Source organism: Anolis sagrei, chromosome 1, assembly GCF_037176765.1.
Source record: "Anolis sagrei isolate rAnoSag1 chromosome 1, rAnoSag1.mat, whole genome shotgun sequence".
Lineage (NCBI taxonomy): Eukaryota > Metazoa > Chordata > Lepidosauria > Squamata > Dactyloidae > Anolis > Anolis sagrei.
In genome coordinates this window covers 87,676,336-87,687,452 of record NC_090021.1, presented here as the reverse complement: position 1 = coordinate 87,687,452, position 11,117 = coordinate 87,676,336, and the positions used below count along the sequence as shown (strand labels likewise).

Sequence of the window (11,117 nt, the reverse complement as noted above, 5' to 3'; positions counted from 1 at the left end):
AATGCAAACTTGAAGGCAACCAATTACATTCTATTTATGACATACAAGCAAGAAAAGGTAGTTATAAAACTTTTTTAGTTCTATATTACAACATTTCATGTTTTCAAAATTAATGGATTTAAAACACTTAGGTATATCAGTAATTGTCTAAGTAGAATTTAAACATGTTGCTGCCAACCGTATTTACAACAAAATATAGAGGAATAATTTAGCTGTATGGATCAACAGTAGCCATTCAATTATCCAATAATGGCAAGAAAGAAAAGGTAAAAAAAATACTTGTGGAAATTTTCATCTGTTTCCTCCAAATGCAACAGAATCTCTTCTGCACACTCCACTGATGGCGCTCCTGTGATTTTCTCTTTGACACTTTGTAGTAACTGTCTGAGCATAGACTGCAAAGAAACTTCTTCTTCACTTGTGAAATGAGACATCTATAGAAAGAAACAATGTTCTTCACTTCAAGAATCCAATTTACTGGATATTTAGGGTACGGCAAACCACTTCTGAATATTTCTTGATTAAGAAAGCCCGAAGAAATTATGGTACCCCTGGTAGCACAGCAGGTTAAACCACTGAGCTGCTGAACTTGCTGACCAAAAGGTCAGCAGTTTGAATCTGGGGAGCAAAGTGAGCTCCCGCTGTTAGCCCCATCTTCTGCCAACCTAGCAGGTCGAAAACATGCAAATGTGAATAGATCAGTAGCAATCGCTCCAGTGGGAAGGTAACATCGCTCCATGCAGTCATGCAGCCACATGACCTTGGAGGCATCTACGGACGCCGTCTCTTTGGCTTAGAAATGGACATCACCCCCGGAGCATCACCCCCGGAGTTGGACACAACTAGACTTATAACCTCATCACACTAGAGCAGTGGTCCTCAAACTAAGGCCCGGATGCCGGATATGGCCCTCCAAGGTCTTTTACTCGGCCCTCACTCAGGGCCTAAGTCTGAAACTACTTGAAAGCACATAGCAACAATCCTCTCATCAGCCAAAAGCAGGCACACACTTCCCATTGAAATACTAACAAGTTTGTATTTATTAAAATTGTTCTTCATTTTAATTATTGTATTGTTTTAAAGTATTTTTGCACTACAAATAAGATATGTGCAGTTTGCATAGGAATTCATTCTTTTCTTTTCTTTTTTTCAAATTATAATCCGGCCCTCCAACAGTTTTAGGGACTGTGACCTGGCCCTCTGTTTAAAAAGTTTGAGGACCCCCTGCACTAGAGCATGGATCCACTTTAAATCTGGTTCCTGCCTCCTGCAGAATTCTGAGACTTATAGTTTGGGGGGGGGGGGCAGACCTGTTTGGCTGAGTAGTTTAAAGGTTCCTTGCTAAACTACAAGCTCCATAATTCTGAAGGAGGTAGAAACTGGATTTAAAGTGGATCCATGCTCTACTGTGAGGAGATCCTTAATGTCAAGGGGAAATCTTTACGTTTACTATAGATTTGACAGAAAACTTGTAGACATACACATATTCAAATGTTCACTAGATTAGTTAAGGCAGTGACCCCTTAATATAGTTCCTCATGTTGTGGTGATCCCAATCATAAAATTATTTTCATTGCTACTTCATAACTTTAATTTTGCTACTGTTATGAATCGCAATATAAATATCTAATATGCAGAATGTATTTTCATTCAATGGACCAAATTTATCACAAATACCCGATACACCCAAATTTGAATACTGGTGGGTTAGGGGAGATTGATTTTGTTATTTGGGAGTTGTAGTTGCTGGGATTTATAGTTCATCAAAGAGCATTCTGAACTCCACCAATGATGTGATTGAACCAAACTTGGCACAAATAACTCCCATGACCAAGAGAAAATACTGGAAGGGTTTGGTGGACATTTACTTTGAGTTTGGAGTTGTATTTCACCTTTATCCAGAGAGCACTGTGGACTCAAACAATGATGGATCTGGACCAAACTTGGCACAGATACTCAATATGCCCAAATGTGAACACTGGTGGAGTTTGGGTAAATTAGATTTAACATTTGGAGTTGTAGTTACTGGGATTTATAGTTCACCTACAATCAAAGAGCATTCTGAACCCCGCCAAGGACAGAATTGGGCCAAACTTCCCACACAGAACCCCCATGACCAACAGAAAATACCATGTTTTCTGATGGTCTTTGCCCCCACACACACACACACACACACATACCTCCTCACGACCCCCTGGGGTCCCGTCCCCCAGGTTGAGAAAAACTGAGTTAAGGGGATAGTACAAATAATCTCCTCCATATTAGGAAGAATCCAAGGACTGGGTTGGATAATTGTATGCCAGGGTGGGTCATTTTTAGGCATGGAGTGGCTGTGTTAGAAACTTTCCCAACCCACCAGGTGCCACACCTCTCCTTCCACCAAGATTTGTTCTGCTATTGCTGGTCCCAATATTCAACAGCATCTGTGCCGGGAAGGGGGATGCCATCAGATCACAGAACTCTGCAGGGAAATTCGCTTTCACATCTTGATGGGGTGGAAAGGGGGTTGCCAAGTGTTACAATATATTTGTATGCTTGAGGCCCGATTTGACTTCAATGCTTGGGATCAAGGATTATTGCAAAACATGTATAATTAAAGTACAAAAGCATATATGCAATTGCTGACTCCCCCCCCCCCCCCCATACAAGCAAACACAAGACTTGTATTGTCCATTGTTGTAGGTTTTTTCGGGCTATATGACCATGATCTAGAGGCATTCTCTCCTGACGTTTCGCCTGCATCTATGGCAAGCATCCTCAGAGGTAGTGAGGACTTTTATACTACAAGACTTGTAGTATGAAAGCATTTAGAAAAGGCACGGGCAAACTTCGGCCCTCCAGGTGTGTTGGATTCAACTCCCACAATTCCTTGAGGCTCGGCATTCGCCCCAAAGGCTTACCTTGGCCCAACGAGGTTTGTTTGGCTCTTTTTCATGGAGGACGGGCAGCAAAGGGGGAGAGACGAGCGTAACGTAGCTGTGCAGATGGCGAGGAAGGGTGCGGAGCCCACAGACTGGCCTCGGAGGGGAGAGAGCGGGCGGAAACCCCTGCGGGCAACGCGCCTCCTCGCCCGCTGCGGCCCTTAGCAACCGCCCCGCATGGACCCCCTCCCTAGCAACGACGCCGGCTGAGTGACGTCGCGCAGAGCTTGTCGGGGGGAAAAGGGAAGGCGAAGGCTGGAGGGAAAGGGCTCTGCGCTGTTTAGAGAGACAGGGAATGTTGTTGTCCTCTTGGACAAAATGGGGGGGGGGGGGAATGTCACACTTATACAGAGGGGCATGGCCAGGCCCTGTAGTGTCCTGCCATGCATTTTGGGGGAGAGGGGCACAAGAAAGTTCTGTGGCACTAGAAATAGCCTTGCTAGTAACATGTGACCTGCAGTTCAAAGTGGCTATACAGCAGGCATGGGGAAACTTCGTCCCTCCAGGTGTGTTGGACTTCAACTCCCACAATTCCTTGAGGCTCGGTATTCGCCCCAAAGGCTTACTTTGGCCCAACGAGGTTTGTTTGGCTCTTTTTCATGGAGGACGGGCAGCAAAGGGGGAGAGACGAGCGTAACGTAGCTGTGCAGATGGCGAGGAAGGATGCGGAGCCCACAGACTGGCCTCGGAGGGGAGAGAGCGAGCGGAAACCCCTGCGGGCAACGCGCCTCCTCACCGCCGCGGCCCTTAGCAACCGCCCCGCATGGACCCCCTCCCTAGCAACGACGCCGGCTGAGTGACGTCGCGCAGAGCTTGTCGGGAAAAGGGAAGGCGAAGGCTGGAGGGAAAGGGCTCTGCACTGTTTAAAGAGACAGGGAATGTTGTTGTCCTCTTGGACAAAATGGGGAGGGGGGGGGAATGTCACACTTATACAGAGGGGCATGGCCAGGCCCTGTAGTGTCCTGCCATGCATTTTGGGGGAGAGGGGCACAAGAAAGTTCTGTGGCACTAGAAATAGCCTTGCTAGTAACATGTGACCTGCAGTTCAAAGTGGCTATACAGCAGGCATGGGGAAACTTCGTCCCTCCAGGTGTTTAGGAATTGTGGGTGTTAAAAGTCCAAAACATCTGAAGGGATGAAGTTTGCCCATGCCTGGGCTATACAGTCTTTTTAATAGTCACGTGCTGTGATTATTCCATGCACGATACTGTCATTAAGCCCAATATAGGCAACACCATTCATTTATTCATCTATATAAATAAAAATGTAATGTTCGTTTGTGGGATTAACATAACTCAAAAATTACTGGACAAAGTGACATGAAATTTGGACACTATACGCTAACAGGCCAGTGAGTGACCATCACTCATAAAAAAAAACCCAAAACAGCAGAAAGGACTTAAAAACACAATATCTAAATGACGAAAAGCTAAATCACAATTCAGAAAAAAAGGGAAGGGGAGAAAGAGAAAGAGGGAGTGAAAGAAAGAAAGCGCAAAGGAAGGAAAGAAAGAGGTAGAGAAGGAAGAAAGGAGAGAATGCAGAAGGGAAAGGGAATAAAGGAAAGAGGTAGAGAAAGAAGGAAGGAAAGAAAGGAGCGAAGGAAGGAAAGAGACAAAGAGGGAGGGAAGGTTGCCACAGCAATGTGTGGCGGGTACAGCTAGTGTGTGTGTATATTTACAATATTTATAGCCCGCACTTCACAGCCATACGGCGGTGACAATACGGGTTACAGATTGGGACAATTCAATGTCGGGCAGCCAAAGTGCCGTTAACAATCTACATTACAATATAAAACATATATAAAACCCATTAAAGCATATAATCATCAGTATCCTCTTGTTAAAAGCGTTATCCAGTAACATCGTCTGGCCATTCCATGTTCATCCTTCATAGTTCCGTGTTATCTATTCTGCTGTATTCTCAAAAACCTGCTCAAAGAGCCACATCTTTACTTTTTTTGTAAAGTCAGGAGGGAGGGGGGCAATCTAATATCCCTGGGGAGGGAGTTCCATAGCCAGTGGGGCCACCAGTGAGAAGACCCTGTCCTTTGTTTCTGCCAATCACACTTGTGAGGCAGGCAGGATCAAGAGCAGGGCCTCCCCAAACAATCTTAAGCTCATAGATGGTTCATAAGAGGAGATACGTTCGGACAGGTAAGCTGGGCTTGTTTAGGGCTTTATAGGCTAAAGCCAGCACTTTGAATTGTGCTTGGTAGCAAATTGGCAGCCAGTGGAGCTGACGCAACAGAGGAGTAGTGTGTTCCCTGAGCGCTGCTCCTGTTAGTAACCTGGCTGCCGCCCGTTGGACCATTTAAAGCTTCCCAACAGTCTTCAAAGGCAACCCCACGTAGAGCGCGTTGCAGTTATCTATTCGGGATGTAATAAGAGCGTGGACCACCGTAGCCAAGTCAGACTTCCCAAGGTACGGGCTTAACTGGCGCACAAGTTTTAACTGTGCAAATGCTCCCCTGGTCGCCACCAAAACTTGGGGTTCCAAGCTCAGCGATAAATCCAGGATCACACCCAAGTTGTGAACCTGCATTTTCAGGAGGAGTGTAACCCCGTCCAACATAGGCCATGACCCTATGCTCTGTTTGGACTGTCAACTAACCAGAAGTACCTCTGTCTTGTCTGGATTCAATTTCAATTTATTACCAGCTGTTCCTACTGGCTGTTAGGAATTGTGGGAGTTGAAGTCCAAAACACCAGGAGGGCTGAAGTTTGCCCATGACTGGTATATACTGTATTTCTTCCATTCTAAAATGCCTTTGATTGTGAGATGTACATTAATTTCCTCACCAACAGACAACTATTTTTATGTCTGTGTGTCTGTGTTGTACTTTCCATTTTAAAATACATCTCCATTTCTAAGCCAAAAGCCGGTGTTGTCCATAGACATCCCCTAGGTCATGTGATGAGCATGACTGCATGAAGCACCATTACCTTCCTGCTGAAGCGGTACCTATTGATCTACACACATTTACATGTTTTCGAACTGCTAGGTTGGCACAAGCTGGGCCAACTGCAGGAGCCCACCCCGCTCCCCGGATTCAAACTGCCAACCTTTCGGTCAGCAAGTTCAGCAGCTCAGTGATTTAATCTGCTGTGCAACCAGGAGGCCCATGGTGAGCATACCTTTCTATAAATGCCACCATTTTTCCATCTCATTTGAGTCGTTTGCTATTTCATAAAATGGATGCCATTTTATACACCATTGTCTATTATTGATTTTGATATCCTCAGGAAATCTTGGAACCAGACCTCAGTGGATACCGAAGGTGTACTGTATTGTACAGTAGTTTCTTTTAAGAGCCATTTAAGAGCATGCGACCCTCAACATCTTTTTGGACGGCAACTCTCATCAAAATTGGCTCTTCCTGCTGAGTTGGACAAATGGATGTTGCAGTCAAAACAATATTAGGAGCACCATACATCCACTAATTTTATTTATTTATAATTCAAACTTATATGCCGCCACTCCCCTGTGGCTCGGAGTGGCTTACAAGAACAGGCTAAAATCTAACACAATTTATTGTATATAGGAATAGTGTTCATATAATTTGGAATATGGTTTTTAAAATAAATATGTAAAAATTTAAAATAAACAGTACTATATAAAATTTTGATGAGTTGTCCTGGAGGACCAAGGGAGGCTTCTCTGTTTTAAAAAGTGTTTTGGTTTTTTAAAATTTGCATATCTTCCATTTATATGACGGTCCTGTGTCCCTTAACTCCAGGAAATGTGGGCGGCTGATGTTGTATTTATACAGCCAGAAAGTATTTAAAGTATTTATATTCTATCTTTTTGGCAGAAAGGCTCTCAGCTTATAAGTCATGAATTTGACAGTTGCCTGTTCTCACATTTACCATCTAAATAAGGCCAATGCACAAGAAGAAGGGCATGGAAGGTGAGGAGAGTGCACAGATGCTGATCTGTTGGGGGCATGAAGTCCATCAGATGTTGGTTCATCTTCTCCCTTTGAAACCAGAGCAATGGAAGTTAGAACAAGGGTTTTCACCAACTCCTGAAGACCAGGCAGTATGGCTCTTTTTCTGCAGCAAAGGCCTTCGTTGGAAGAAGGTGAGTATGACTTGACTCCATTCAGATCAATAGAAATTACAATGAGCTATGGAAAAGCAAAGAATGGCTGTTGATGAGAAGTGGAATAAGTTACATAAACAGAACTCAAATGAGAGAATTCCTGTAAATTGGAGACACTAAACTATGAACTCTGTTATAATTTATATTTATCTCTCTGACTTATCATTCTAAATTTAATTTGTTTATTTAATATGATGTTTCAGTGGTCTGGCCATAGGATAATATATTCTTTATATTGTTTTCTTTCATATCAGAGAATATGGGTTTTAAAATAAATATGTAGAAAATTAAAATAAACAGTACAATATAAAATGTTGAGTTGACCTGGAGAACCAGGGGAGGTTTCTCTTGTTTTAAAAAGTGTGTGTGTGTGTGTTTTTATTTTAAAAAATGCATATTTTCCATTTACATGACAGTCCTTTGTCCCTTAACTCCAGGAAATGTGGGCTTAGAAGGGATCACAAGGGTAATCAGTTGATCTTTCTGTTAATGTAGAAAATCAACATTTTTATATTAGAGGTGACACACCTAATTAAATATAGTATTTTAGTGTTAGCAACTTTTAAATTTCTATAAAAAATGTTAGTTTGTACTATAGTGATTCCCTGTTTCCTGCTTTACCATAACTTTTCTTTATTGTCAGTACAGCTACTTTTATGTCTTTTTACAAAAATAAAAATAAGACCTAGCGTCTATCTTTCTCTGCTCTATCCTGTGAGGAGTGACGACAGTGGTTGTTGTTCAGCTTCTGCACTCCCAATGTGATTACTCTGAGAAAGAGATATGGTGCAGTGGGAGTGGCGTCTGTTGGGATTCCAAGACTCCATATCCACCCTGGAAATCTTTGGTGTTTCCTGGCAGTGTCCCATTGAGGTACAAATCAGCCCCAACCTTGTTCCTCTTCTAAGATCTCATATGGTCAGAGGGGCATAGTAGTGAAAAAAGTGTACTTCTCTTGTGTGTCCCTTCAAGTTGTTTGTCCACTTATGATGCCCATCTGGATTTGATAATTTTCATAGACTAGGGTGGGTTTGACATTTCTTCCTCATCTGGTATTCATTAGCAGTCTCCCATCCAAGTAGTGACCTTGATTAATCATGTTTCAGCTTCCAAGATCCAAAGGGATGTGGTACCATTAGACCGTTTAGGCCCTCTGTGTTGACTATGTAGAGCTCTATACCTAGGAGTGGAACTGTTCAGTTTCATTTTGTGATTTGTTCATTGCAGTACTACTTACTTACTTCTGATTTTTGTCGGTCTTTTTAAATCGTTGTATTATCATGTTATTATTTTGAATGTGCCATAACAGGATTTCAGGTATTTCCGAACTGCCCTAAAGGTTTCTACATTCCAGAAGGCTTTAACTACTTATAAGTAAGAGCTAGAATGCTGAAATGTTGAACACATCATTGTCAGAAGTATGCTAAATGTTTTAAGTTAATCCCCAAGGCAATACTTCCCTTCTTGTTATGAATGATATCAAGAAATGCGACAAAATAGAATCGCACATAAATATTAATAGATGGGATATTTTTCAGCAGATGGTTGTAAATAATATGGGGATTCATGACAATGCATATCAGAGAAGTATGACTGTATATAGAGAGAGAGCAGACACACTCAACATTCGGGGGAAATGCAAAAAAAAAATGATTTGTTCATTGAAAATTTTCTAATTTCCACTTATACTAAGTAGGCTGAAAGTATCTATATTTGTTAGACTGTAATCTCATTACCTGCATATCTTGTGCACCTACGGTGCAATAACGGTCTTTGGACCATAATAAAATGTTGTTGTTGCTAGCTATAATATAGTCCTTTGAACTGTAATTGGTATAAGATACTTAATCTGACTTGTGCTAAACCATCTTTCTCACCAGCACACACATATATTTGCCAAACCTCCTTATGACCCAAACTGTCTAGCCATGCATAGCCATTTAGTTGTTATGGGGATATTTGGGAATGTTCTGTCCTTTAGGTTATTTTAGAGAGTTTCTATAAACATACAAAACTTGAAATTGAATCTGATTTCTTCCTTGGTAAGTGCTATTTTGTCCACAGAAAAATGAATCAGAAGTACAAAGAATGATATCAAGGGTAAGTTTCAGCTAAAGTTCAGTAAGTTTATCTCTCACTGATTCTAATAAGGAATAATGAGCATACTTACCAAATTTGCAGGTGACACCAAATTAGGAGGAGCAGCTAATATCCCAGAGGACAGGATAAGAATTCAAAATGACTTTAACAGATTGTGTCAAAACTAACAAAATGATTTTCAACGAGGAGAAATGTAAGTTACTACACTTAGGCAGCAAAAAATGAAATACACAGATTTAGGATGGATGACACCTGGCTTGACAATTGCACATGTGAAAAAGATCTAGGAGACTTAGTAGAAGAAAAGCTAAACATGAGTCAGTGTGATCCAGCATTTAAAAAGCCAAAGTGATTCTAGGCTTCATCAATAGTATAGTATCTAGATTAAGGGAAATAATAGTCCCCCTCTATTCTGCACTTGTAATATTGTGCCGACTTCTGGGCACCACAATGCAAGAAGGATATTGACAAGTTAGAATGTATCTGGAGAAGCGTAACCAATCCATATGCGGAGCTGCTTAGGGAGTTGAATATCCTTAACTTGGTTGGAAACCAGAAAGTTAAAAGGGGACATGAGAGAAATTATTGGGAGTTGGGACATAAAATAATAACTTTGAAACTCTGATAATACATCAGCCTATTTCTTCTGTGCTTTTCATTGTCTTCTCAGGAATCTCAACTGTCTTTAACCTTTAATGAGAACCAATAATGACTGAGTGTGTTGTGAGTCAGCATTCTGACACCATACCTACTACTAGTAGTAGGAGAAGAAGAAGGAGTGATGCAGAAACAGAGGAGAATCAGCGCCAGCTGAAACGCATTCGTGACATCTTTCTGGCTCCCGGTGATGAAGAAGACTTTGCAGGATTCAGGCCAGAGGAGGCTATGGAAGCAGATTACAGGGGAGTGAAGAGAGTGGCTAGTGATTCTGGCAGTGAGAGTGACACTATTATACAGCCTTAGTTTAAAAGAGCACCTACAAATACTGTGAGCATGGTAGGAGAATATGTTTTGACTGTGTTTGTTACTTGAACATTAGGTGTGGTTTTCCAATATGAGAAAGTGACTACAGCTAATTTGAGTACATTGTTATTTCAGGTAAGCTGCAATATTCTGGGCCCTCTTTCATTCCACATTTCTGGATTTTAATGAGATGCTGGCTATGACTCTCTGTCATTTTACTAGTTTGCTTTGTTTTCTACTAAAATGTTGAATAACTATATTGCTTCTGTTTGTCTACTGATGTACCTTATGGTGTCTTTGTTGGATATTAGATTGCATATAACTCAATATAATATCAAGTCACTGTTTTTCATCACTTTCACAGATGCCCACATTGTATGTTGAATGAGTAATAAGGAAATGCAGCAAATTGTTGTTTACTGAAAAAAAATAAAATGCAACAAATATCCTAATTACAAAGAAATAAATTAACTACAGAAGACCATTTAAAATATATCTATAAAGAAAATACAATTCTTGAACTCCACACTCTATGTAGGACTTTTGAATGTTTAATAATAACAATGATGTAAAAAATCAAAAGACTATTGGAAGAAAATACACAAAAATATACAAACAATATTAAAAATAAAGATACCATTAAAACTGGAAATATTTTTATTGGAAATCAATGAAAAGAATTGGACAGCAATACAGATAAGCTTCTCTTCTTATTAACAACAGCAGCAAGAAAAAAAAATCAAGATAAAAAATAGATGGTTCTACTTCCGGGCTTCTTCCTGGGAGTTTTTCCCCTTTCCCTCTTCTTAAGTCTCTGTAATTTCTTCTTATCTGTTTTTCTCTCTTTTCTTCTATAACATCTCTTTTTTGTATGTAGGTGGTTTTTTTTATTTGTCTTTACTTTTACCTTACTGGGAAAAAAGGTCCCAGCTCCAGCAGACCTCACCTCTGAGGATGCTTGCCATAGATGCAGGCGAAACGTCAGGAGAAATGCCTCTAGAACATGGCCATATAGCCCGAAAAAACCCA

The 11,117-nt window shown here is 41.1% G+C and overlaps 1 protein-coding gene and 1 long non-coding RNA gene across 9 annotated transcripts in view; one reads left to right on the top strand and one right to left on the bottom strand.

Annotated features, from left to right (window-relative positions):
- TBC1D32 (TBC1 domain family member 32) overlaps positions 1 to 3,072 on the bottom strand; it is a 90,484-nt gene extending 87,412 nt beyond the window's left edge. For 3 of the 5 annotated variants that reach the window (XM_060753256.2, XM_060753257.2, XM_060753260.2), the window contains exons 1-2: positions 2,901 to 3,071; positions 280 to 434 (exon numbers count right to left, since the gene is read on the bottom strand). In XM_060753256.2, the coding sequence (XP_060609239.2) occupies positions 280 to 434 (155 nt within the window). In that variant the 5' untranslated portion in view covers positions 2,901 to 3,071. Of the gene's footprint in view, positions 1 to 279; positions 435 to 2,900 lie in introns of all 5 variants that reach the window. The other 2 variants (XM_060753261.2, XM_060753259.2) reach the window with 2 other exon arrangements.
- LOC132760925 (uncharacterized) lies at positions 2,749 to 10,756 on the top strand. Of its 4 annotated transcripts, none has more exons than XR_010909707.1 (4): positions 2,749 to 2,914; positions 5,926 to 6,048; positions 6,736 to 9,318; positions 9,796 to 10,755. It is a non-coding gene; the product is annotated as an uncharacterized lncRNA (long non-coding RNA). The 4 variants fall into 4 exon arrangements; XR_010909709.1 differs by lacking the exon at positions 2,749 to 2,914 and having other exon boundaries at positions 3,187 to 6,048; positions 6,736 to 9,125; positions 9,207 to 9,318; positions 9,796 to 10,756; XR_009629900.2 differs by lacking the exon at positions 2,749 to 2,914 and having other exon boundaries at positions 3,187 to 6,048; positions 6,736 to 7,004; positions 9,090 to 9,318; positions 9,796 to 10,749.
- Positions 10,757 to 11,117: the final 361 nt, after the last annotated feature.